At 43.6% G+C, this 22925-nt stretch overlaps 2 protein-coding genes across 4 annotated transcripts; both read right to left on the bottom strand.

Moving 5' to 3' along the window:
- Positions 1–429: 429 nt before the first annotated feature.
- c13h19orf44 (chromosome 13 C19orf44 homolog) lies at positions 430–8712 on the bottom strand. Of its 3 annotated transcripts, XM_035648918.2 has the most exons (12): positions 8390–8712; positions 7946–8074; positions 6942–7103; positions 6651–6781; positions 5844–6144; positions 5156–5516; positions 4904–4915; positions 4565–4644; positions 3163–3604; positions 2883–2963; positions 860–1026; positions 430–633 (listed from the first exon to the last, which is right to left on the bottom strand). In XM_035648918.2, the coding sequence occupies exons 2-12, from the start codon at positions 8072–8074 to the stop codon at positions 550–552; spliced, it is 1950 nt and encodes a 649-aa protein (XP_035504811.1). In that variant the 5' UTR covers positions 8390–8712; the 3' UTR covers positions 430–549. The 3 variants fall into 3 exon arrangements, with proteins under 3 accessions (XP_035504811.1, XP_035504810.1, XP_035504812.1); XM_035648917.2 differs by having other exon boundaries at positions 7946–8711; XM_035648919.2 differs by lacking the exon at positions 4904–4915 and having other exon boundaries at positions 7946–8710.
- A 2354-nt stretch (positions 8713–11066) lies between these two features.
- LOC118318792 (protein shisa-like-2B) lies at positions 11067–22473 on the bottom strand. Its single transcript, XM_035648778.2, has 3 exons — positions 22223–22473; positions 17991–18127; positions 11067–13671 (listed from the first exon to the last, which is right to left on the bottom strand). The coding sequence occupies exons 1-3, from the start codon at positions 22453–22455 to the stop codon at positions 13484–13486; spliced, it is 558 nt and encodes a 185-aa protein (XP_035504671.1). The 5' UTR covers positions 22456–22473; the 3' UTR covers positions 11067–13483.
- Positions 22474–22925: the final 452 nt, after the last annotated feature.

Raw genomic sequence — 22925 nt, 5'->3', positions numbered from 1 at the left:
AGTGGTGTTAACGTTTACTAAAACCACAAATGTACGTCAGCCTGTATTAAAACACAGAATTTCAATGCAGATCAAGTTCGTTTCCAAGATTTGGAGTGTTACTATGGCGTCGATCCATCAAAACACTGCAGCGGATTTTAATATTAAAACATTAGACAATAAAACATAATCTTAGTTATTCGGTGCCTCAAAGGTAGATTGATTTCATAACCAAGGTATTGAGATATCAAGGTCTGTAGTAATAAAATACTTTTTTTAAAGTTAATTTTAAACAATGCATTATAACAGAGCCACTGTCGTGAAGGTGTAAAACTGCTGATCATTATTTCGTGAGAATGAACAAGTTATAATAATAATAATAAACTATGGAAGCTTTACATTATTTCACCAAATCCTCATGACGTGGGGTATAGTAAACAACAAATATAATTCCATTGTAGAAAAATAATATTTAATCATGTATAAATAAAATCTTATATATGGCAACTATCTCTCCGACTTGCACTACACTTGTTGGTTCAGTAATCCAGTTCCACTCTGCATCAGCCGTCACACGCTCTCCCTCATCTCCCGCTGCACCTCCTCTAAGGCCTCCTCCATCGTGAGTTTGTGAGATCTGTGCTTACGAATGTTCTGTGGAGAGAAAGAAGAAGTGCTGGAGACAGAGGTGCTTGCCTGCAGCTACAAGAATAGCTACATTTGAGTCTTTAAATACAGCACGGACTCTCTACATTTCTGGGGAATGCAGCAAATATCCCTTCATACATGTAGGGAGAAAATTTTAACCAGTCACTTCCTTTTTTGAGTCAAACTTTTCGGTATGAGCTGTAAATGGGTGTGTACGTGTGTAATGCTTCACCTCCCTGGTGTCCTCCAGCGTGGTGTATCTGTAGTTGGGAGGCTCCAGGCTCCGCACCAGACTGGAGTGAAGCTGTCGGCTGCTCTCGATGAACCGCCTCGTCATGGCGAGCTGTTGTTTCAGCATCTCGTTGAGGACAAACGCAGCTGGGTTGGAGGTGCTGAGGGCTGAGAGGAAGGGGACACGGGGGGCACACACACATTTGAATTTTTTTTAAATAAATAGAACTATGGCTGGATCACTCTAAGCACATCTGCACATGGTTAACTGCAGATGCTGGGACACTTGCATGAAGGATTCTGCTACTAAATGATTGTCTTCATCACTGCACCAAATCTGATTTTACAAATTCATGTGGAAGGCAAAATACCGTCATATTAAAGGGGTAGTTGGACATTTTTAAAACTGTGCTAATTAACATTCTTGCAGAGAGTTAAATGAGACGAAAAATACAACTATAATAACTATGGAGCTGAACCCAGCTGCCAGCTGGCTTAGCAAAAGGACTGGAGATGGGAAACGGCCTTTCACTGTCCAAAATTTTAAAAATCATTAAATGAGTAAAATCACCTACATGCACCACTAACACATGACATAATTTGCCTAAGTGTTTCCCCCAGTTTCCACTCTTTAGCCCTAAGTTAACCGTTTCTACACTAGCTTAATATTTTGCGTTAACTCATCTAACAAAGCTAAATAAATGTATTTCCCACATTATTCAATTGCACAACTAGTCTAGTGTGGTATGGCGCCAAAACTATTTTTTACACTAGCACCGTTTATCTGTAAAGAGAGATTGTTTTAGTGGTAAGCAGCTTCTTGGGGTCACTTTATTAGCCTTTCATTCAGTCAGTTCTTTCGCGGAATTGCTCTCCTCTTCTCAGAAACTGCAAAGATGAGTGTTCTCATGCGCCGTGCGAGGTCATCTCATGTGAGGCAGGCCGAGACAGTAGGTGGGTAGCTCAAGGCCGTCTCGGGGTAGCACAGTCGCAGAGTTTAGGCTACATCTTGCAAGACACATTGTGGTAGATATAGAACATACTCAGACAGAGACAGAGAGTGCTACTATGGAGATAGCGATTCTTTTTGTGAGATGATGACATTACTCTGAGAGAGCTAAATATAACTACAAAGACTGAAGATAGGCCGATTTTTTGGGACACCAAGCACTGACCACTTGTTGGTCTGTGTATCAAACCAGAGAGCTCCTCAATATATTGGGGTCTTATAATAAATACTTCTGCTGAAGACATCTACGGTCTCTGTCCTCCTGAGTCAGCTCAATCAATTTTCCATCACAAGTCCCAAATAATTGAGTGTACTGGTTTGAATTTGAGTTTTAGTATCACAAGATTCAAGCAATGTCCAAGATAATGTTTTCTCCCATAAATATAATTTCTTTTATTCTGCAAATGTCACAGCAAAGCCACATTGTGTTCAAGTACAGTACATGTGGATGAGGTTCCCAAATGTTTTGGGTTTTTTTCCTGATAAGTTGCACCAAAGCTTTATGTGATTGTATATATCGGCTTCAAGCCAACCTCAACACTTCAATAACATTTTCGTCAACAGATGGCGCTACAGCAACATGGTACAAATAAATAGGCCAACATCAGTGATCATGACTCGGAATCAATGAAATTTTGCAACACATTATCAATAAAACTTAAAACCCAGTTATTCTCCACAAAGGACTTTATGGCTGACATCAGCATTCTAATGTGCTTCGGGTTTCAAGTGCAGGTTTGAAACTACTGAGCATCAAAAAAAAAGGATCGTCTTGATAAAGGTATATTTTCTACGTGTGTGTGTGTGTGTGTGTGTGTGTGTGTGTGTGTGTGTGTGTGTGTGTGTGTGTGTGTGTGTGTGTGTGTGTGTGTGTGTGTGTGTGTGTGTGTGTGTGTGTGTGTGTGTGTGTGTGTGTGTGTGTGTGTGTGTGTGTGAGAGTGTGTGTGTGTGTGTGTGTGTGTGTGTGTGTGTGTGTGTGTTGCATCTCATATCTTATTGAGGAACTGGCTCCTACCTTCCACGGTTTCTGCACTGAGAGTATAAGCAGCCACTGGGGTGGGATTCACGTAGGTCATGGGGTCAAACATAGCCGTGCCTGCAGAGGGGGAGAGTCAGAGATCAGGGCTTCGGGTCACATTTAGAGAATATGATACATGCAGCACTTTAATATTGATATGTTATCGTTAAAGTAATGATAACTTGATTATTCATACAAAAGAGGATTGTGACCCTGGAGGTGGAAGTGACCTCTGCTACATGTTAAACTCATGATCATGATGTATGGCAACACTAACCAGCTGACCACGTGTGCATCATGGTATCGGGCTGCGTCTGCACTGCCGCCTCTTTTAAAACTTTTCTGGCCGAAACACGTCTCCCCTGGTGTGACACTGAGGATCTGGAGCCACTTGTGCCACTTGTGCTACTTGTGCTGACGGACTTTGAGGTGCGACTGCGAGCTGAGATCCGCGAGGTTGTGTCCGAGTCAGAGCTTGAGTAATCGTCTTCCGTCCTACCGCGGGACACGTCCGAGTTCGATGCCTCCTCTCCGTCCTCCGACACCACCTCTGCCTCATCTCCATCTCCTTGCAAGTGCTCTGAAACCTGGCTGGCGCTGGGATTCGTCTCCGACCTGCTCTCGCTCTCAAAGTCACTTTGATAGTCCAGCACGTCTCCCTCCTCTTCCTCCCTCAGTCTTGGTGGCTGCTGATCAGAGACAATGTGTTTGGCTTCTCTCTGTTCATGGAGTAAAAAGCAAAGCAAAAACATCCGTCCATCAGATGATCCATAGATCCATATGTGCACTTGTAAGCTGATCGGTACGCATCAGGAAATGAAAACAGTGAATTTCACGAATATTTTTTGATATTGTTCACACAGGGAGCTGTTTGAAAGTGAACATTATTGCATCCGTGAAGTTGAAGTTAAAAGTCTGAATGTAGAATATTAATATTTATTCAGATTGTAAAGTGTGCATTTTTAAAATGTTATTTGTTATTTGTGTGGATTTGAACATGAACTTGTGAGTACCCAAAGTTACGCACAAATCATTGTACACATTTGTAATGCTTATCTTCCTCGTGTAGATCATGTGATACACATTCATGATCTTTATGAGACAATGTTCTGTCCCTAGTTAGCTAACTCCTGACTCTGTCTGATGTTTATCAGTGCTAGCTTAATAAAATCATCTGCTGGAAACAGGGTTGATGAGTGCAATGAACCATGAACCAAAACAGTAAATTTGCAAGCTGTAAAATCGACCAGTCAACTGACAAGACACTAAAATACTTCATCGAGCTGTGGGGAACGACGGTTTTGGTATGACGAGACTCAGTGGGGTTGTCACCTAGACATTGGATCCATTATTATATACATAAAAATATGAATGAGTGCATCTTTAAATGTATCTTGGTAAACTGAGATTTTGTGCTACCAAGCTGTCTGACTAGCTGGGATTGGCTCCAGCGACCCCCCGCGACCCTTAAATGGATAAAGCGGTAGACGATGAATGAATGAATGAAGTTGTCTGACTTCTCCGACCGAACCGTTTTTTTTTTCTCACTAAAATCTCCTCACGGTATATTTGCTTTAACGCCATGAATCACTTCAATATCTTCGCTCCACATATTACATACAATACACAAACAACTAACAATAATACAATTTATTTTATTAATTTCTTTAATTCCCCACCTCCTTTGTTGATGTCTCTTCTGTAAATCCAAAGGCAGCAGGGATGAGGTCGTCTAGTGACATCACGTTTATCTTGAAGTCTGCAAAGTTCATAACAGAATATTATAAAATGACAGATTATATTCCGAACATAGTCGTGTGTGTGCCGCTACCACTAATGTATTAGGCATCAAAAATGTTTTAAAAGCACAAAGAAGAAAATTTGTGTTACTCTAGGTCTCTGCGTTTGCGATTAAAAAATGGCAGAATGTGTTCTGACTGTAAACATAAGACCATTGTCGAATCATGAATAAGCTTATCATAAACTCTTTATACTTTACAGAGGAAAGATTTATGTACCTTGTTGTCCATCTTGGATGCATAGGATGTGGATTGAAGAAAAGGATTAATGAACAAAAGCAGTGTGTAAATTCGCTCAGATGCTAAATGATTGGTTGAATATTTAAAACAACAATATTGCAACATATGTATAAGTGGTACACACAGGGGGGACGCCTAAGGTTCTAATAACTCCTGATTTTAATATCTCTGATAATTATTTTTTAACTCTTTAATATTGATGTATCTGACGTCCTAGTAAACTTCTCTCACCTTCAGAGGAAACTGAGCTCATTTCGCTGTGAAGATGTGCAGAGCCAGGCCCCGCGGGGAAGAGCTCCTCCAGAGAGATAACCTCGCTGTGGCCCGACAGGGAGGAGAGGGAACGCTGTGGACTGCCTGCCCCGCCGGCAGAGTTCAGTCTCCTTTGCGGCGAGGGGGAAACACGGGGAGAGGAAGGGGCCGGGGAGAGAACGGAGGGGCTGAACTGGGCCTGGATCTGGCCGGTGAATCGGAAAGGAGAACTACGGCAAGAGGGGGAGGCGGGGGAGCGAGGCGGCGCCGTGTTCGAAGGTGGCGAGGGACTAACAGGAGGCGGTGTGAAGTGGACCCTCTGATTGCCTTTGCCCAGCATCTGTAAGAGAGGGAAGGGTAGCCGTGGTGCATGTTTTGCAGTGTGAACAACCACCGTATTAAAAACACTGACTTGGTGAGTCATTCATATTACATGTATAACACTTTCAGTACACATTTTGACAGAACTAAGGCTCGGATGTTCCATTAACATTTTTTTCTTCTTCCCCAGTATACTAAAACTCTAATCTGCATTATTTTACTGAATCTAAATTTTTTTTTAAAACATTGAGTGCTGACAAGTGAACCGATGGCATTCGCCTAACACACCCTGAAAAAATATATATATAACATGCCCCTGGAAGACATGTTCAAAGCTGAACGGTACCTTGTGTGCCACAGAGGACGGCCTCCCCACTTTCACCACGCTGCCGTCCGTTGAATCCAAGGAGTCTCCGAGCAGTTTCCTCATGTCCTCCTCGTCGCTTTCCAGACTCACGGCGCTCACGACCCTCGTTGACCTCGTCTCCGAACCTGCCAGAGAGAGTGCAGCACCAGCAGCTCTGGACATGGACCGGACACCAACATCTGGGCCTGCTGGAGACCCAGCAGCAGCAGCAGCTGCTTCTCTGTTGTTCAGTCTACTCATGGCTGCAGTCTTGGAGCCATACTGGGAAGATGACACATATCTGAGCAGATGGTGGCGAGAGGGATGAAAAAAAGAGAACAATTTAAATGATTATTTGAACAGAATTTTTTTTTTAAAGTAGAAAATACTCATTCTTTTCTTTCTTTTTTCTTTTATATCAACAGAACCGGGCTGCACAGTGGTGTAGTGGTTAGCACCCCTGCTCACAGGGTTCAAATCCCGGTTCAACCAGGGCCTTTCTTTGTGGAGTTTGCATGTTCTCCCCGTGTATGCGTGGGTTCTCTCCAGGTTCTCCGGCTTCCTCCCACAGTCCAAAGACATGCAGAATGGGGTTAGGTTCATTGGAGACTCTAAATTGATCGTAGCTGTGAATGTGAGAGTGAATGGTTGTCCGTCTCTGTATGTGGCCCTGTGATAGGCTGGCGACCTGTCCAGGGTGAACCCAGCCTCTCGCCCAATGTTAGCTGGGATTGGCTCCAGCGACCCCCCGCGACCCTTAACGGATAAAGCGGTAGACGATGAATGAATTAATCTACAGAACCGTACCTTGGTTCATGCATCTGCTGCTTTTGGCACCGGCTAACAGGTGAATGGCTGCTGATCGTTGCAGGCGGTGGGGCCTTCTTCAAGAACCTGCTCCCTCCTCCTCCTCCCATAGCCCTCTGAGGTCTGAGGCCCTGACAGAAGTAAACAAGAAGGGCTCAGACAGCATCACAAAAAAAGTGGAAACTGGTTGTCAAACTGGCCTTAACAAAAGCTCCACGGTGGTAGTTTCTAAAGTTTTGATTGCATTTTATCTTCTGGGAAAAACATCAGCGAGCTTGTGAAGATGTTTACCTCAGTAGAACCCCCCTCTCTCCCCAGACTCTTCACAGAGAGCACGGTGTCGTCTCCGTTCTCAGGAGCCGGGCTGACCGAGGACAGGTCACTCAGATCTGAGAACACAGGGTGGCCCTTTTGGGGCCCAGATCTGGTTTTCATAGACCCGCCCACAGCACCCTAAGGAAAAATGATAGGAGCAACAATACAAGCTTCTGGTTTTAAATCATAACTACTAGTCAAATACTTCATTCACAAGAATTCCACTTAATTACAGTTCTGATACACGTACTTTTCTTTTCGCTTTTTATACTTATTTATATAAGCGCTCGACTGATATGGCTTTTTCCAGACCGATAACCGATATTTGTCTGCAGTAAAAGGTGTCAAAGGGCTTCAAAATTTTGAATAACACAACCTCTTAAAGACGAAAACTTTGTTGAAATGCCATAAAGCATAGGTTTTATTCACAGAACCTTTCAACGTGACTTTATCCAAAAAACAGTGCAGGGAGCTGTCGGCAGCTTTATTATGACGCTGAACCAACAAGCACGGACGGGACACTGCTGAAGTTCACAGAGTCGTGGCTGCGGCTGCATCAGACGCATCCGAGCCGAAGGAGCACATTTTGAAATGAAATTATCTTATCGGGACATCGCGGTCAACCCCAACTTTATATTCTTCTTCAACTATTCTTTTTAAGAGGGAAGTGTACACTGACTTGACAGCTATAAGCGACTTTGTAAATACAGATTTGACATGATCATCTTATAAAGTGTGATGCGTTTCACTACGGCTTAAAACTGCCCAGTGAAACTAAAAAACAACAAGTACATTTACTTTAAAATACTTGTAATGTATTTTACTGAGGCTTTGTGATGAGTGCAGGACCTGTAGCTCTTACATGTGACGGTGTAAGTACATTAACATTAATCTATCTGAATACTCTCGTATCCTGAACTGTCTGTTACACACACGTGTGTCCCTGTGTGTGTGTGCGTGCAGTGTGGACTGAGACTCACGGCGTGTGTCCGTGCAGTGTCCGTGGGCCGCTGTGTGGACTCAGCGGCGTCTCCTCTGGCGCTCCTCCTCGCGGACAGCAGCGCCTGCGCTCGGTCCAGGGCAGAGCTTCGACCGCCTCGGTTCCACATCTTCCCAGTGCCACAACACACAAACAAACAAACACACACAAACAAACACACACACACACACACACACACACACACACACACACACACACACACACACACACACACACACACACAGACCTCTCACTTTCTACACTGTACACACGTCGTTCCAGCAGCAGCCAACCATGACTGCAATGCTAGCTAGCTAGCCGCGAAAAGCATGCTACGCGGCGGACTTTAGTACAAAAAGTTCCTTCATAGACTCGTTTGAAGACCATTCACGGTCCTCTAAAGTTTAAAGTCAAACGGTCCACAGTGTAACCAGCTTTAATCTACCTATTCTCATCTCTGCCTACTCAGCGGGGGGCGACTACAATGCCTGGTTGATGTACGGCGTCCCTTGTTTCCATGGAGGGGCTTCCGGTTTCTTCTTCTTCTCGAGTTTTTTTGGCGGTTGGCAAACACCAAATTGGAGCATTACTGCCACCAACTGGTATGCTGTGCGGATCAGCGTCGCTGTCATTTACTAAATTCAAAATAAATAACATTACAAAATTTAATATAAAAAGACCTAAAAAAAACCAAATATCTTTTCAATTTCATTAATTTGTATAAGATACTGAAATAGCATCTGATAACACTCATTTCAGTTATTTTGTAGAATATATATCAGGTTTTCTTTTTGCCCACAATTGTCACATTTACCTGAAATTGTGTACTGTTAGTCCAGTGTGTCCAAACCTGTGTCCTAAGTCTTGATATTATTGTCTTATGTCTGCCGTTCCTTCCTGCACAACTCATTATTTCTCCCACTTTCGTTTGAACTCTGTAAAACCACCGTCCTTTCTTTTCTTATCCTCCCATTGCTTACGCCACTTTTCCATCAATCTGTTTAATAATACTCCTGGTTTCTGCGTAGCTCGAGTTCACTGCTAAATCAATGGAATTATTCTTTGTGGCTTTTGGTACCATTATGTTCTTGTATCCATTAAAAAATTACTGTAAGACCCATCGTGTTTGTTGTACTTCTATTAAAATGTCTGGTCTGCTGTCGGCATGACTGTGCTTTAAACTGGTTAAAGATGAGCCTGGGTCTGAACAGATGATTGCTCTCAATGGTCTTGTATCCTCCATACCCACTGCACTGCTCACAATATTGCAATCTCTTCTCCCCTGGTAAACTGATAATTCATTATTGATCATTTCCCCCTATTTTGAGATGAAATTCTGGCCCAGAAATGCTACTCCTGTTTTTTATGCATCTGTGTAGATCTGGACGTAGCTCCATATCCCTTTTCTAAAAATGTAAGATCTACTGTGGCATTGGGAAGTATCCAAGGTGGTATTCCTGGCTACGGTATACAGTTGGACAAAAGTTTAATGAAGCTACTTCCAGTTCTGATGCTTTCTGTGTCAATTTCCGTCCAAAGCTTTTTGTTTCCCTCCTCTCCTTTTTTCCCAACAAGGTTTCAGAATGTCTTGTGCTGTGTGATCCTGTCTATGGACCTGTAAATGAACCCAGTAATTCTGTGAAAGCCGGACTCTTTTCTCTATTCTGGGGGCATTTCTCCCATTTCCACCGGCTGTTGGTGTTGTTTTTATCTCAAAGCTTGATATTGAATATGATATAACTTTTTGAGCCATGTGCTTGCTGCTGATCCATACACACCCCCACAAACATAATCCAGTGTTTATCTAATTAATCCACTGTATATGGCCTTCAAAGCAATTCTGTCTGCCCCCCATTGGTTTCCAACGAAACACCTCGTTACATTTAATACTTTCTTGCATTTGTCCGCTATATTCTAAATATGTACAGCCCATGTAAGTTTTTCATCCAACCCCAAAAACTTAAAGTGCTTCACTCTCTCCAATTCTTGATTATATAGTGTTTTAGTTTTACCTCACAATCTTTTGTTTTCCTTGAAAAGAACATCGTCCTTGTCTTATCAACTGAGAATTAAAAAAATGAGAATTAAATTATTTTTTTTTTAATTTAAAAAACCTCATTCAGAAGGAGAGTTTGTGAAAGGAGCCCTGTTGCTGCTTTGGAGCAGCTATAACAACACAGAGTTGTTCCAAAGCATCCGTTCAAAAGAAGCGTCACAGAGCAGATTACAGTAGCGACATGGAACAAGTTACTGAAAAAACACTGAGGGACAGTTTAGTTAGACAGTTAGTTTTTGTCTCTGGCGTACGATTAAAAAAAAAAACAATACAAAAATAGAGCTCAAAAATGCCGGACTCTGTTTAATCTAAACCAAGACATAAAATCCCGGCACATTTGCACCTTCATGTTACCATGTTCCTCTGCAAACCACTGGTAACTGATTGTACTACTGCACTACTTCCACTATTAATATTCATTATTATAATTCTTAAATTTATAATTCTCAAACTCTTTTGTTGGTGTATACAGTATATTTTATATAGTTCTGTGTGCTGTGTGCTGCTGTTACACCGGAATTTCCCAGCTTGGGATAAATAAAGTAACCATCTATTTATCTATCTAGTCATTTTTGCTTAGGGGGATCACTGCAGAGTTTGATACAAGGACATAATAACTGTCTTTAGCCATGCATGGCACTACCAAAGATGTGTTTGAGGAAAGCCAAAGCCAGCGGTGAATAGGATCATCATCATCACTTACGTCAGACGCCTTGCCCAAGAGGCTTTCAATATTTTAGTATGGCCCTTTAAGAATGTTATGGAATTGCATTTTAAACCATCAAGAGTTTGATGGGAGTGATTTTGGGGGTTGCTATACCTAGATTAGGGAGTGTAGTGTGGCAGTGCTACTGCTTAGTGACTTGATGTCCAGGGAATACGTCTAGGTTGACTCGCTGGGTGCTTACTGATTCGACTGACTGAAAAGAAGAAGAAATCATCGGAGCAGCTCTGGTGATCAGACTCTTAGGAAATGCATCACAGTGCGCAAGATCAGAGGGAACATCTAATCTGAGGGTGCATCAAAGCCGGAGACAGCACACACACAAGCGTTGCAAGTCACAATTTTAATAACTTTGGAAAATGCACATTAATAAGGTCACAGGCACTTGAGCTGCCAAATATCTCGCGCAAAGTACAAGTCAACATAACCTGATGTCTCAATGAGGCCATCAGTTCTGTGCGGAACAATACAGTGAATATTCTTCATACTGAGGTGAGCAGTCATTTGCACAGCGCGAGAGTTCATGGCGACAACATGAAGCTACAGTTTTTTTCGCTCTGACAACAACTGCCGCGATGCGACCAAGACTCTGACCGTCCCTCGGCCTTCACACTCGACGACGCCCAGGATTTGACGCGTGCATGTGCGACGAGGCTCTTCTCGCTTTGCGTCCAACAGTTCCAACACAAACACTGACAGATCTACGAGTCTTTGTCATATTTCTTCAACCCTCAGAACTTGCGAATCAGAATCAGAATGAACGAAAAACACGTCTGTGGTGACGCTTGTGCCATTCGCCTCGTTCGATTCACATGCAGCACTCGAAATACAATTTGAAGCAACTTTTCACAAAAGCGTCAGGCCTCTTTTTGTGTCTGCATAAGATAAAGCTCCAGGTCAAGTGTGAGCAAAGAATGTCACTTCATAAAATAAAAGAGAAATAAAAAGATATTCAAGCTCCATTGAAAGCCGCCACACTGCAGCTGGTGTGACTGACATCACTTATCTCACTCATGCACAGCTCCATTTTCTGCTCTATTAAGCAGCTTCTCTCTCTCTCTCTGTGTGTGCGTGTATGTGTGCCATTTATAGTGACTTACTCTCGAAAAATGAGTCAATTTCTCCTCTAAAAATCTCTTCCACTTCAGATAGCACTTCAGATGTGTGTGTGTGTGTGTGTGTGTGTGTGTGTGTGTGTGTGAGAGAGAGCGTGTACTACGTTGCATGGCAATCCATCCCCCAGCAGGACATTTCGCTCTCAAAACCAACCAATGTGGACCTCACGGTGGCGCAAGAGCAGAGGTCAGATAATCGCCAAAGTCCCCAATGTGACAAGCTTCTTTCAGATAGCGGTTGAGATGTCGGGACTAAAGTGGTGGACCACCAGGCTGACAGACACTGCCATCCCGAGGTCCACGAGTCTCGCTAAAAATGTTCGCAACAGAGCTCTACGCTGTGTTGTAAATGCGAGGGCCGCTGCACGACGCCACTGCACTTTTGTGGACAACGGAAATGAAACAGGCACGACACAGCGGGAACATGATTTAGCTGCGTCCAGTGGAGCTCCAGAATTTGGACCTCCACAAAAAGGTTGGGGGGTTTGGGAGATATATATATATATATATATAGTGTAATTTTTCGGACTATAAGCCGCGCCTTTTTCCCCATTTTTCGACCCTGCGGCTTATATACAGTGCGGCTAAATTTAATGATTTGTGCAAATCATTAAATTTAGCTGCTGCGGCTTACACTCCGGTGCGCCTTATAGTGCGGAAAATACGGTATATGTACTGAAGCAGAGAGAGAAATATTCTCACTTTAAGTCAAGGGTTGGGGGTCAAGTTCCAAAACCGCAACATAATGCATTCAACACTGAAACACCCACACCTTTCATCTACAGTAAGCCACGCACGCTCCTCATTTGCAGCATACATATTCAGCTTTGTGGTTGTTTTTCGTTTGCATTATTCAGCTCCCTCTCACTCCAGCACAGTGTATGAGCAGAGTTACTGGCCGTCAGGATAAATGTCCTCAGAAACGTGGGCACAGGCAGACAGGTCAAATCACTGTCTCGCGGGGTCAACAAAAAAACGTTACTGTTTTCTCACCACACTTCATTCAGTACGCATTTTCATTAAGAAACGGGACATTTTTCAACACAGATGAAGAAGTACTCCGATCACTGCTGTGTCCCACTTTGTTCGGCGTCATCCAAATTTAACGGCTTTCATGGATTTCCGACCCGTCGGCTAATAGAGCCAAACGGGCCGGAAACAGTCGAGCAGTACTAAGTACAACCCGGAAATGGTTGTTCAAGTGGCCCATTAAGGAACAACAGGGGCTGACAATCACAGAGATTGCCTCTGATAAATTTACTACAACTCATATCTACTGTATCTAAAACCAATGAAAAGCTTGTGATTTTTTTTCTCAATGAGAATTTAGTGTTGCTGCGACTTCAGAATACACAAACACTTATATTCATGAATAACAAATAGAATAAATCACAAATGTAAAGCAACCCAGAAAACATTTTGCTCCTCTGCTACATTTCTTTCTCAAGGAACTTTCAAACGTTACATCACATTACATTCATTCAGCTGACGCTTTTTGTCCAAAGCGACTTACAGTAAGTGCAATGTCCATTCCTTCCGTGAGATTATGTGCGAATCTACATTCAGACCACATTCGGTGAGAGAGGATAGGGGAAAGAATCAAAGCAAAAAGCAACGGGTCGAAAGGTGAAATATTCTACGCGACTATGCGGGACCCTCGACGTTGATGGACGTCACAGTGGCCATGAAACAGCGCTGGAAAAGGCGGTCGGGGTCTGGGGGCTGGTTGTCACAGTCCATCTTGCCCCTCAGGAAGTGTTTCCTGAAGCCTTGAGGGCCAGCAGGGGCGCTGGCATGACTCGGTCCGGGTCCCGGGGGACTCGATGTGGCACCTGAAAGGCAAGAAGATTCACTCAGGACGTGGCCAGTCGACCGCGTGCAAGACTTTTTCTGTTTCTTTCAGTTGTTAAAATGTCTATGTTGACAAGTGAGGTATCGTGACAACCCCGCAGGAAATGTTCATCCCACTGCATTTCCCCTCGGCTTTGCGTAGCATCGTAGCACAATGGATCTCATTGATTTGGGGTTTCCTATCCCGCATCTTTAATTCATGCGGCTACTATTTCGGATTACTCTCTTAGACCATAGACTACAAAGATGGACGCCGTGACAGCGCCCAAAAGAAAAGCCAAATCATTTAGATGAAAGCTATGAGCTAAACTAAAAAAGTAAAAGTACTAATCATATAACATTTTTTCCCAAAGATGGTCTCTGTCAATGTAGGCAGTTCTTATCACACTGATGTATGTTTAATAGAATAGAATAGAATAGAAAACTTTATTCATCCCGCTCGGGGAAATTCACTTGTAACAGCAGCACAGTATCACACAGGGTACCAAAAATACAATAAAAATTCTGAAACAAACTGTTTTCAAAAAGCTATGTACAGATGTATACAGAGTGCAAAAGTAATGTGCAGTGAGTTGAGAATAATAAATATAATTATTATTTAAAATATTCATAAACATATATATATATATATATATATATATATATATATATATATATATATATATATATATATATATATATATATATATATTTATTGCACCGGATGCCAGGAATTTGCATAGATGTGGTGGATGTAGGAAATACATTTTACATAGGATGGTACTGAATAAGGAGTATTAAATTAAATATTATTTTTATGGAGTCTGACAACTACAACCACTACAGCGCAGACTCTCGCTCAAAATGACGTTACCAGGGCAACGCCGTAGATAGTAAAAAGTATTTTTTTCCGTGTCAGTTTCTTACAAACAGAAACTGACCTGCTGGCAAACCACCTGCTGCAGTTGCATCCTTCACGATATTAGATGAGAGTTTTGATGTCTTGCGAATGAGCCTTACAAGCTCGCCTTTTCGAGAATTTATGGTTGAGGATGTGGCTTGCGTTTTCTTAAACTGCTCCACTGTAGTAGTGTGAAGTGAAAACAACAGAAAACAATGTACAATAATCATATGGCGCCTTTCCCGGCTTATTGACCATTTAAAGCGCTTTCACCCACATTCACACACACACATTCAAATGCAGCCCTTTTTCTATCACACTCCATTCATACACTGCTGGAACGGGGGCTATTTGGGGGTCCTGCGTCTTGCCCAAGGACACTTTGGGATGCGGACTAGAGGAGCTAAGAATCGAACCACGCACCGACCTTCTCTAACTCCCGAGCCACAGCAAAGGACACAGAATATATATTTTTTCTTTTTTATGATCAAATGTTCCAGACCCTGGAGAGAAAACAATACCAGTAGACCAGTAGGAAGAAGAAAAAAATACTCCTATTTTCTTACTTGCCAAGATGGGAAAGATCAATATTAACCTCATGGCAGTGCCAAAGATCACGAGTCCGGTGACCCGACACCACTAAAGCTCATTAATGGAACGGGACGCACGTCGTCATGTCAGTCACCGCTACATGAGCATCATTTGCATCTGATGTCACACGGTGGTAAAACACACTGAAACATGCTGGATGGAGCCGCTGCGTTTTCTTTAGTCCTTCTTTGGAAATTTGTAGTTTCACCACGGCAGACGCGCGTCGATAACATCCGCCGTCGCATGACGACGCAGTACAGTGAAAGTGGAGTCGGATTCTCTTTGCAGCACTGTCGGCTGTTCCTAAGTCCTATAAGTCCTCCTTTACTTGACCTCATGACATTTTTCCAACGAGGTCAAGGAAAAGTAGATAGGGAGGGCAAGCCGACCACATCCTGTTCCTAAGCAGTATCAACACCAGACAGGCAGCTGGACCGGATGGCATGAGGGGACCGAGCGATACATTAAAAAAGGTTTTTATGGATATTTTTAAGCTGTCGCAATGTCCTCATCATATGTTCCAGCATGTCTCAAAACATCGCCACTCATCCCAATACCTAAACAGACAGTAGTCACACGTGTCACATGTGTGTGATTACCACAGACCTGTGGCAATCACACCCCTATCTGTCAAACGTCTGGAGAGACATTCAAAGTTCCATACCAGCCTCTTCTGACCAACGGCAGTTTGCATACAAGGGCGAACAGGTCGACGCCCTGGTGCAACACACTGCGGTGGGTGCAACACACTGCGGTGGGCGCACCTCGAGCGAAATGAGAATGCTCTTCATCTGCCTTCAACATTATTATTATTATTATTATTATTATTATTATTATTATTATTATTATTATCCTGCCAAACAAACTCATCCCCAAACTACGTTCTCAGGGTCTCAACTCAAAGAAAGGGCATAGCAGCATCTTTTCGTTTTGACCTGCGGGTGAAGTCTTTCCCTGTTACATTTTGTCTTCTAAATTCAAAATTGGGCTAATTCCCCGCAAGGTCCATCGGCTTGGTCAAATGGCGACAGACGTAGCCGTGAAACAGGAAAGAACAGAAAATTACTAACATATCGTGCAGACTTTTACTGGGAGAAAATGTTGTTGTCATTTGTGGAAATTTTCATATAATCATCTGCTCACAATATTGCACTCAAATCTTGTTTGGGTTCTCATGAATATTTGGTCGGATGCAGACTGAGTTTGTTTAGTCCTCGTTCAACAAGCAAAGCATAAACGACAATTTATCACAAACCATAGACCATGTGAAGATCGTACAAGAGATGAGAAGACTTTGTGAGGCTTTACAAATGTACGACTATGGTAAATGGACTATGAGTTACTTATACGTAGGTAATATGTTACCTCATGGAGATGGTGATCAGCGCTGTCATTTTACGGAGATTAGAGGGGAAGTGGAAGGAGCAAAAGTCAGAGCTCTACTTTTGCAGAGGGGACCACCGGACAACGTCTTTTTCGCCACATTTTTATAAGTTAGACTCCGACTTTCGCTACTTCCACCTCTCCTCCGAACATATTAACTATGCATGAGTACAATAACATACATCAATGAGATCAATATTGAAGTGTGGGTGATGTATCTCTTTAGATCAGAGAGAAGATCATATATTGACCGTCTGCATCCGTCTTGTAATTCCCTGCCCTCTTGTGGCTGCAGTAGGCTACCGTCTCTGGAAACGAAACAATTCCGGTCATTTCTCATGGACACGGCTGGGGTGTCCTGTCGGCGAAGCCTGGGTCAGGCATGATTTGCACATTGAGGATCAAACCCGGGATCTGACTGGCTAAAGTCAGCTTCAGACAATTGTGCTTTTCAAGCTGTGCTTCACTCAGTTTCCACTGGGTATTCCACCAGGTACAATGTTGCTGCGACATTCAGGAAATGACTTCGGTGGCAAGCAAAGCAACAAATTACACTGATTCATCAAATAGTAATAATAAGTTTCATTTGTACCGAACTTTTCTTAACAAAGATACAAAGTGCTTCGCACATTAAAACAACAATTAAGTCAAATTGGTTTGAATCCACACAGAGATGAATGGTTGTTCTTTTTTTTTCTTTATTTCTTTTTCAAGAGAAATTTGTCAGAAGGGATTCAAAAGCAGTAGCAGATTTAACAGGAAGTTCAGATGGTAAGTAAATCTGGAGTTTGGAGGCTCAGCTCATCGGTGCTCAGGCACTTCAGTGTGTCCTTGAGTGTGAAGCCTCAATACAATCTTTTTAAAAGTTAATATGAAAATGAACAGGAAGTCAAAGCATGCAAAGTGTTACATGGTCATGTTTCCTTGAACCAGCAATAATAGCAGCAGCAGCCTTGTGCAAGCAGAGAAACCTCAGTAATCCCTGCACAGAGAGGTTATTACATGACAGTCAAGACAGTGTAAAGGCAATGGTCCCTCCTGGCTGCCTGCATAGCAACCGCCGCGCATTGCATTCCTCAGAAAGAAGGCCACGAGACGGTGGCTGGGTCCGCCAGCAATTTACGTTTCGCAGGCTACTGCGGGCCGCGGCCCGCGCCAGAACTGCAACCATTCGACCTCCCCGCGTGCTCTTGAGCTCTCGTAAGTTCCCTCAGCTTCACTCCTGTGCTCCTCGCGTCTACTCACGTCGTCACTTCCTCAGTCGCGGAGGGTTACGGATCTGTGCAAACATGATTCGACGTTGTAAGCGCTCACTATACCACGGCGATGAACCAATCAGATCGCTTGTTTTGAGCTGCCTGTCTTAATAATCAACTGTAACGCCAAAATGTAATATGCTTTAATTCCCCAGATCAGTCTGCACGGAGACGGACGCGCGGCCATTACCTGGTGCTCGAAGCGGCAGCCCGTCGTCCAGCCCCCTGGGTTTGGTGGTGATGAACAGGTAGCAGAGGACGCAGAGGGCGATGATGAAGGCAAGCAGAACCAAAGCTGCCACAGAGAGACCCACCAGAGCTCCGAGGCTAGAAGACACAGAGCAGAGAGGAGCAGGAGTGTCAGCCTTCACGCAGAATACACAAGGACCCCGTTACGAGGCGAACCTGTTTCTGACCAGCTGGATACGTTCAACCTGGCAACATTTGACTCAGTCCCTGCTTCGTACACAGTTTACTTGGACGTAGGCCTCACTCATCGAGGTGTAGGCAAACTGTCTGACTAGGGAGGTAGTTGGTTACTCATACTTCCCCGACGTCTTCCACCAGCGGGCCATAAGACTTTATGAAACTTCTGCAGAGAGACACTGGACACTTGAAAGGATAGTTCAGTGATTTTGAAGTGGAGTTGTATGAGCGCTGTCATTTTAAGGAGTTTGGGAGAAGAAGTGGTTGTAGCGAAAGTCAGAGTCCTACTGTTGCAAAGGGGACCACCGAAAAACGTCTTGTTCGCCACATTTTTAATTTCAAACTTTAAAAAAAACAACTTCAATTGTATGCCAGAGGATGTATTTTCTCACTGCTTTAGTTTGCCACCAGACAGACGTTTATTTTTGCACTTTTTTTTCGTCGGCCATGTATTACTATACATGTATTACTAACATATTAACATGCATAACTACCTCATACAACCCCCCATCAAAATGACTGAACTATCCCTTTAATGTTCCCAGGTTCCAATGCACATTTCTGGTAATGCACATACTGCACTATTCCATGTAAATTCTTACTATTTCTTGTTCCTTATTCTTTCTATTTTTTCTTGCAATGCGTATTTTTTTGACAGGATGTCTTTCTCACGCTTTGGTCAATAATGACTACTGGTTATTATGAGTCGGCCGGTTGACAACGGATGAGGACTAGTAACGAAGTGAGTTGTGGAGCGGTTGTTGTGAAAAGCAGTAGTTTCTTTGGGCTTGAGCTGTTACCTCCGGCTTTCAATCTTTATGCTAACGAAGCTAGGCAGAGAGGTAAGAGATGGGAGAGGGAGTATGAAATTTCCCTAAATATCAAAGCATACCTTGAACAAAACACCAGTGTTCGAGACTGAGTCATAATGGACAATAACACGAGAGCAACACCCTAAAAGTACACTGTGTTCTTTGAACTAGTTTATCGGTGTGACATTATTTTCATTTTCATTCCAAAGACTCTTTTTTTGGGGTAATATTTTAATGTACTTATTGTTAGTCATCAGCTAAATGAATGTTATATTTCAGAAAATACCAATTGGTCTGTGATTTTAGTCCGAAACTGGAGGCACAACCAGGTGTATCTGGGCGTGCGACCGGAAGATGCTGGCAGACTTAGGTCAGAGGCTCGGCATCAACCAGCCTCAGACCAGATCTTGTGCTTTGGTCGGCCTCCCCCCAGCTCGTGTACGTCATCGAGCCCACGGTGCCCTGGGAGGCTACAGTGGAGGAGGCCTACGGGCGCAAGAAGCTGAGATATGCTGAGCTGGCGGCGGAGGCACAGCAACAGGGCTGGAAGGCAAAGAGTGCGGCCGGTTGAAGTTGGGCGCAGAGGTTTCATAGAATCGTCAATGTCGAGGCTATTACGGGAAATGGGAGTGCAAGGCAAGGCCAAACGGCAAAGCAGTGAAAGAGCTCTCCAGAGCTGCTGAGAAGGGCAGTCTGTAGCTCTGGCTGAAAAGAAAAGACTCTGGCTCAATCATATATACAATTCGAATTGGCTATGGGACACACTCTGGGGACTTGATCACCCCCAGAGGGCCGGCCTTAGGTAAGGGTATAGCGTGATAATGGCCGAAACACCCTGGGACCCTGGGGTTCACATCGGACGATGTGTCCTAAAATTTGGCTTAAAATCCAATCAGGAACACTGGCATGTCACCATAAAGCTTGCCTTTTCGCCTTCTACTCCGTGCCTCTGAAACCCTCTGTGTGCCACCTTGTCATCCTCAGGCAAGTCTCATGGATGCAGTAATGGAGTCTGTAAATATCACACGCAGATATTCTACCAGCTGCATTTGTGATATGACTATTCTGGTCTGATCAGAAAAAGTGATCCTGTCTGTGGGAAGGGGTGGGTTGGTTTAATTAGGTCAAGATAGCCCTCAGAAAATAAATTGAAAAATTCTGAGGTATGAACTGAACCATGGCTCCACAAAATCAGGTCTGAGCCTGACTGTGGATTTGGAGATTGGGATGTTCTGTGCTCTGTGGGGCCAAAGTGCGCATGCATGTGTTTGCACATTTATGCCTCATCATCTGAAGGAGGACCGTCCAGAGTAGTAGAGCAGTGAAAGCACTCCAAATCCAGTAAAAGTGTTGGACTGTTTCAGGGGGGTTCTTATGATACATAATGATGCATAAAGACCAGACACTGTATATTGTGGCCGTGGCTGGCTAACTTCACCGCACCAAAGCTGCCACTGAGATTGTTTGGTAAAATGATAGATAGGATTGACATGCAGTCTCCTAAATGTTTTGCACACTGTATACTACGCAGATTTCTCAAACATAATGTGGATACCAATGTGAATTTGTACTTTTAAATGCACTTTATGTATGACATTTTAAACGATCATACAGAAATCAGGTCATACAAAGAGTGTGTGTGTGTGTGTATATATAATATATCAGGTATATATAAACAGGGTGCGATAGACCATGTAAAATACCAAAACAAGCTTTTCAGAATGTCACTAAGCACGAATATCTTGGAGGGGGATTATATATATATATATATATATATATATATATATATGGTTTCACAGTGAGCATCGGATCCAGGAATACATCAGGAATATGGCCCCCGAAGACAAGCCGTTAAGTGAATACCTCAAGCAGCAGAAACCCAATAAAACAGGATAGGACGATGAACCATCGTGGAGGGACCAGCCCCTACACAGCATGTGCCACCGACAGATAGAAGAGATGGCTGATATCAAGAAATCCTACAAGTGGCTGGAAAAGACTGGACTGAAAGACCGAAGCAGGCACTTCAATATAGGTCAAAAGGGGCAGGGGTCAACCACATCGGAGAGGAACCCAGGTGCAGGCGGTGCAAAGATGCCTTTAACGCATAATAGCAAGTATTAAGATGCGGGGAGGAACAGCATACATGGGACGCCACAACCAAGTGGCAGGAACATCTGCACTGGATATGGGCTGGAAGTCCCACAGTCAGAACGGAAGTCACCTCCTAGGGTGATTGAGAATGACCGGGCCAAGATCCTGTGGGGACGTCCAGATCCAGACTGACAAACTGGTGATGGCGGACCAACCAGACGCCGCTTTGATGGACACACAACATTAGAAGCCCAAGAAATACCAATGGCTGAAGGAGAAGCTGTAGAAATGATGTGGGGCCTAAAGTCAACAGTGGCTCCAGCAGTAATGCACCTGAGGTCTGTCCAGAAGAGCGCAATCCTAGGAACAGCTCAGAACCCTCGAACTCCCAGGCCTCTGGTAAGGGACACAAGCTTGAGGAAGACCCCCCCCCCAGAGGGGAATATATAAACTCCCTTACCTGTCGTGGCATCTATCCATGCATGGTTAACATTTTTGTCTCCATGAAAAACTGTGTGACACGCGACAAGTGATTTTCAGCAGAATTCTCAACAGATGTGCATGGATGAATAAACGAAACAACTACTAGAAAAAAAGAGTAATACTGCTCCACACATTTATTTGTCATTCACTGAATTACAGGCAGTGTCGTGAAGAATCATAAGACCACGGACTGTCTGTGTGTGCGTGTGTGTGTGTGTGTGTGTGTGTGTGTGGTGGTGTATCTTTATTTTTTTTCAAATATCAAGAATTTCCCTTTTCCCCGCCTGCCTATTGTACAATGATGTTAAAACTTGACAGATGGAAAAGGTGGTGAAGCGGTTTCTGAACTGTATTAATTCACTTCAATCAATTCATGAATTGGATTATAGACTCTCCGGTTCACATACATATTATTTTAACCCTTCAAGCTCCTATTGCCGAAAAAGTCTTGAAAGTGACAGACAGTTTTGAGGCTGAACATCGGTTCCTGCGCACCGGCGATGTTTAATCGTACCGCGCAAAGTTAAACCCCAGCGCCCGATTTGCGCGCCCGCACGTCCCCCGACGCGTGAACGCGCCACATTTGCGTCTTGGCCGCCCTCCGTACCTGAGCCACCACATGTATCCATACTCGTAGGGGAAGAAGCTGTTGGAGTCGTCGCAGCAGTACTTCAGGTCGCTGAACCCGCAGCAGTACAGCGCCGCCGTGTCGCTGTCCGCCCGCGGACACGTGAAGCCCTCCACGAACACGTTCTCTTTGCTGTGGTAACTTGCGCAGTCCGAGCCCATATCAGCACGCGTGGAGCGCAGGACGCAGATTGCCCACCGCTGCAAGTTCATCTCATCCAGGAGGGCGCGCTCTCTCTCTCTCTTCCTCTCTCTCCCTCACACACACACACACACATACAAACACACACAGACACACACACACACACACACACACACACACACACAGAGAGACACACACACACACACACAGACACACACACAAAGCCTATTTTTCTATTTTTTGCGATCGACAATTCAGAAAAATGCATTTGAAATAACTGCTGAATTACATTGACAAAACTCGAGCTGCAGCAGTTAATCGATAAATCGATTAGTAATCGATTACTCATTTAATTTAGTAATCGACCAACTATTTTGAGAATCGGTTTAAGTAGTTTTTATTGGGAAAAAATGTCAAAATTCTCTGATTTCAGCTTCTAAAATGTGAATATTTTCTGGTTTCTTTGCATCATCTTGGGATTCGGGTAAACACGATCGTCATTTTTCACAATTTTATGTCATTTTGTGGACCAAACAATTCA

This window comes from Scophthalmus maximus, chromosome 13 (assembly GCF_022379125.1).
Source record: "Scophthalmus maximus strain ysfricsl-2021 chromosome 13, ASM2237912v1, whole genome shotgun sequence".
NCBI lineage: Eukaryota > Metazoa > Chordata > Actinopteri > Pleuronectiformes > Scophthalmidae > Scophthalmus > Scophthalmus maximus.
Note: the sequence above shows the minus strand (reverse complement) of the source record. Positions and strands in the feature narration are given on the sequence as shown.

Excerpts from the sequence above, each read along its gene's own strand:
- LOC118318792 (XM_035648778.2), bottom strand. The coding sequence starts at position 22,455 with ATGAACTTGCAGCGGTGGGCAATCTGCGTCCTGCGCTCCACGCGTGCT. Across the intron at positions 18,128-22,222 it reads GGATACATGTGGTGGCTCAG|CCTCGGAGCTCTGGTGGGTC; the intron begins GTACGGAGGGCG and ends TGTGTCTTCTAG. Across the intron at positions 13,672-17,990 it reads GCTGCCGCTTCGAGCACCAG|GTGCCACATCGAGTCCCCCG; the intron begins GTAATGGCCGCG and ends CTTGCCTTTCAG.
- c13h19orf44 (XM_035648918.2), bottom strand. The coding sequence starts at position 8,074 with ATGTGGAACCGAGGCGGTCGAAGCTCTGCCCTGGACCGAGCGCAGGCG. Across the intron at positions 6,782-6,941 it reads GAGAGGGGGGTTCTACTGAG|GGCCTCAGACCTCAGAGGGC; the intron begins GTAAACATCTTC and ends TACTTCTGTCAG. Across the intron at positions 1,027-2,882 it reads CAGTGCAGAAACCGTGGAAG|CCCTCAGCACCTCCAACCCA; the intron begins GTAGGAGCCAGT and ends CCTTCCTCTCAG.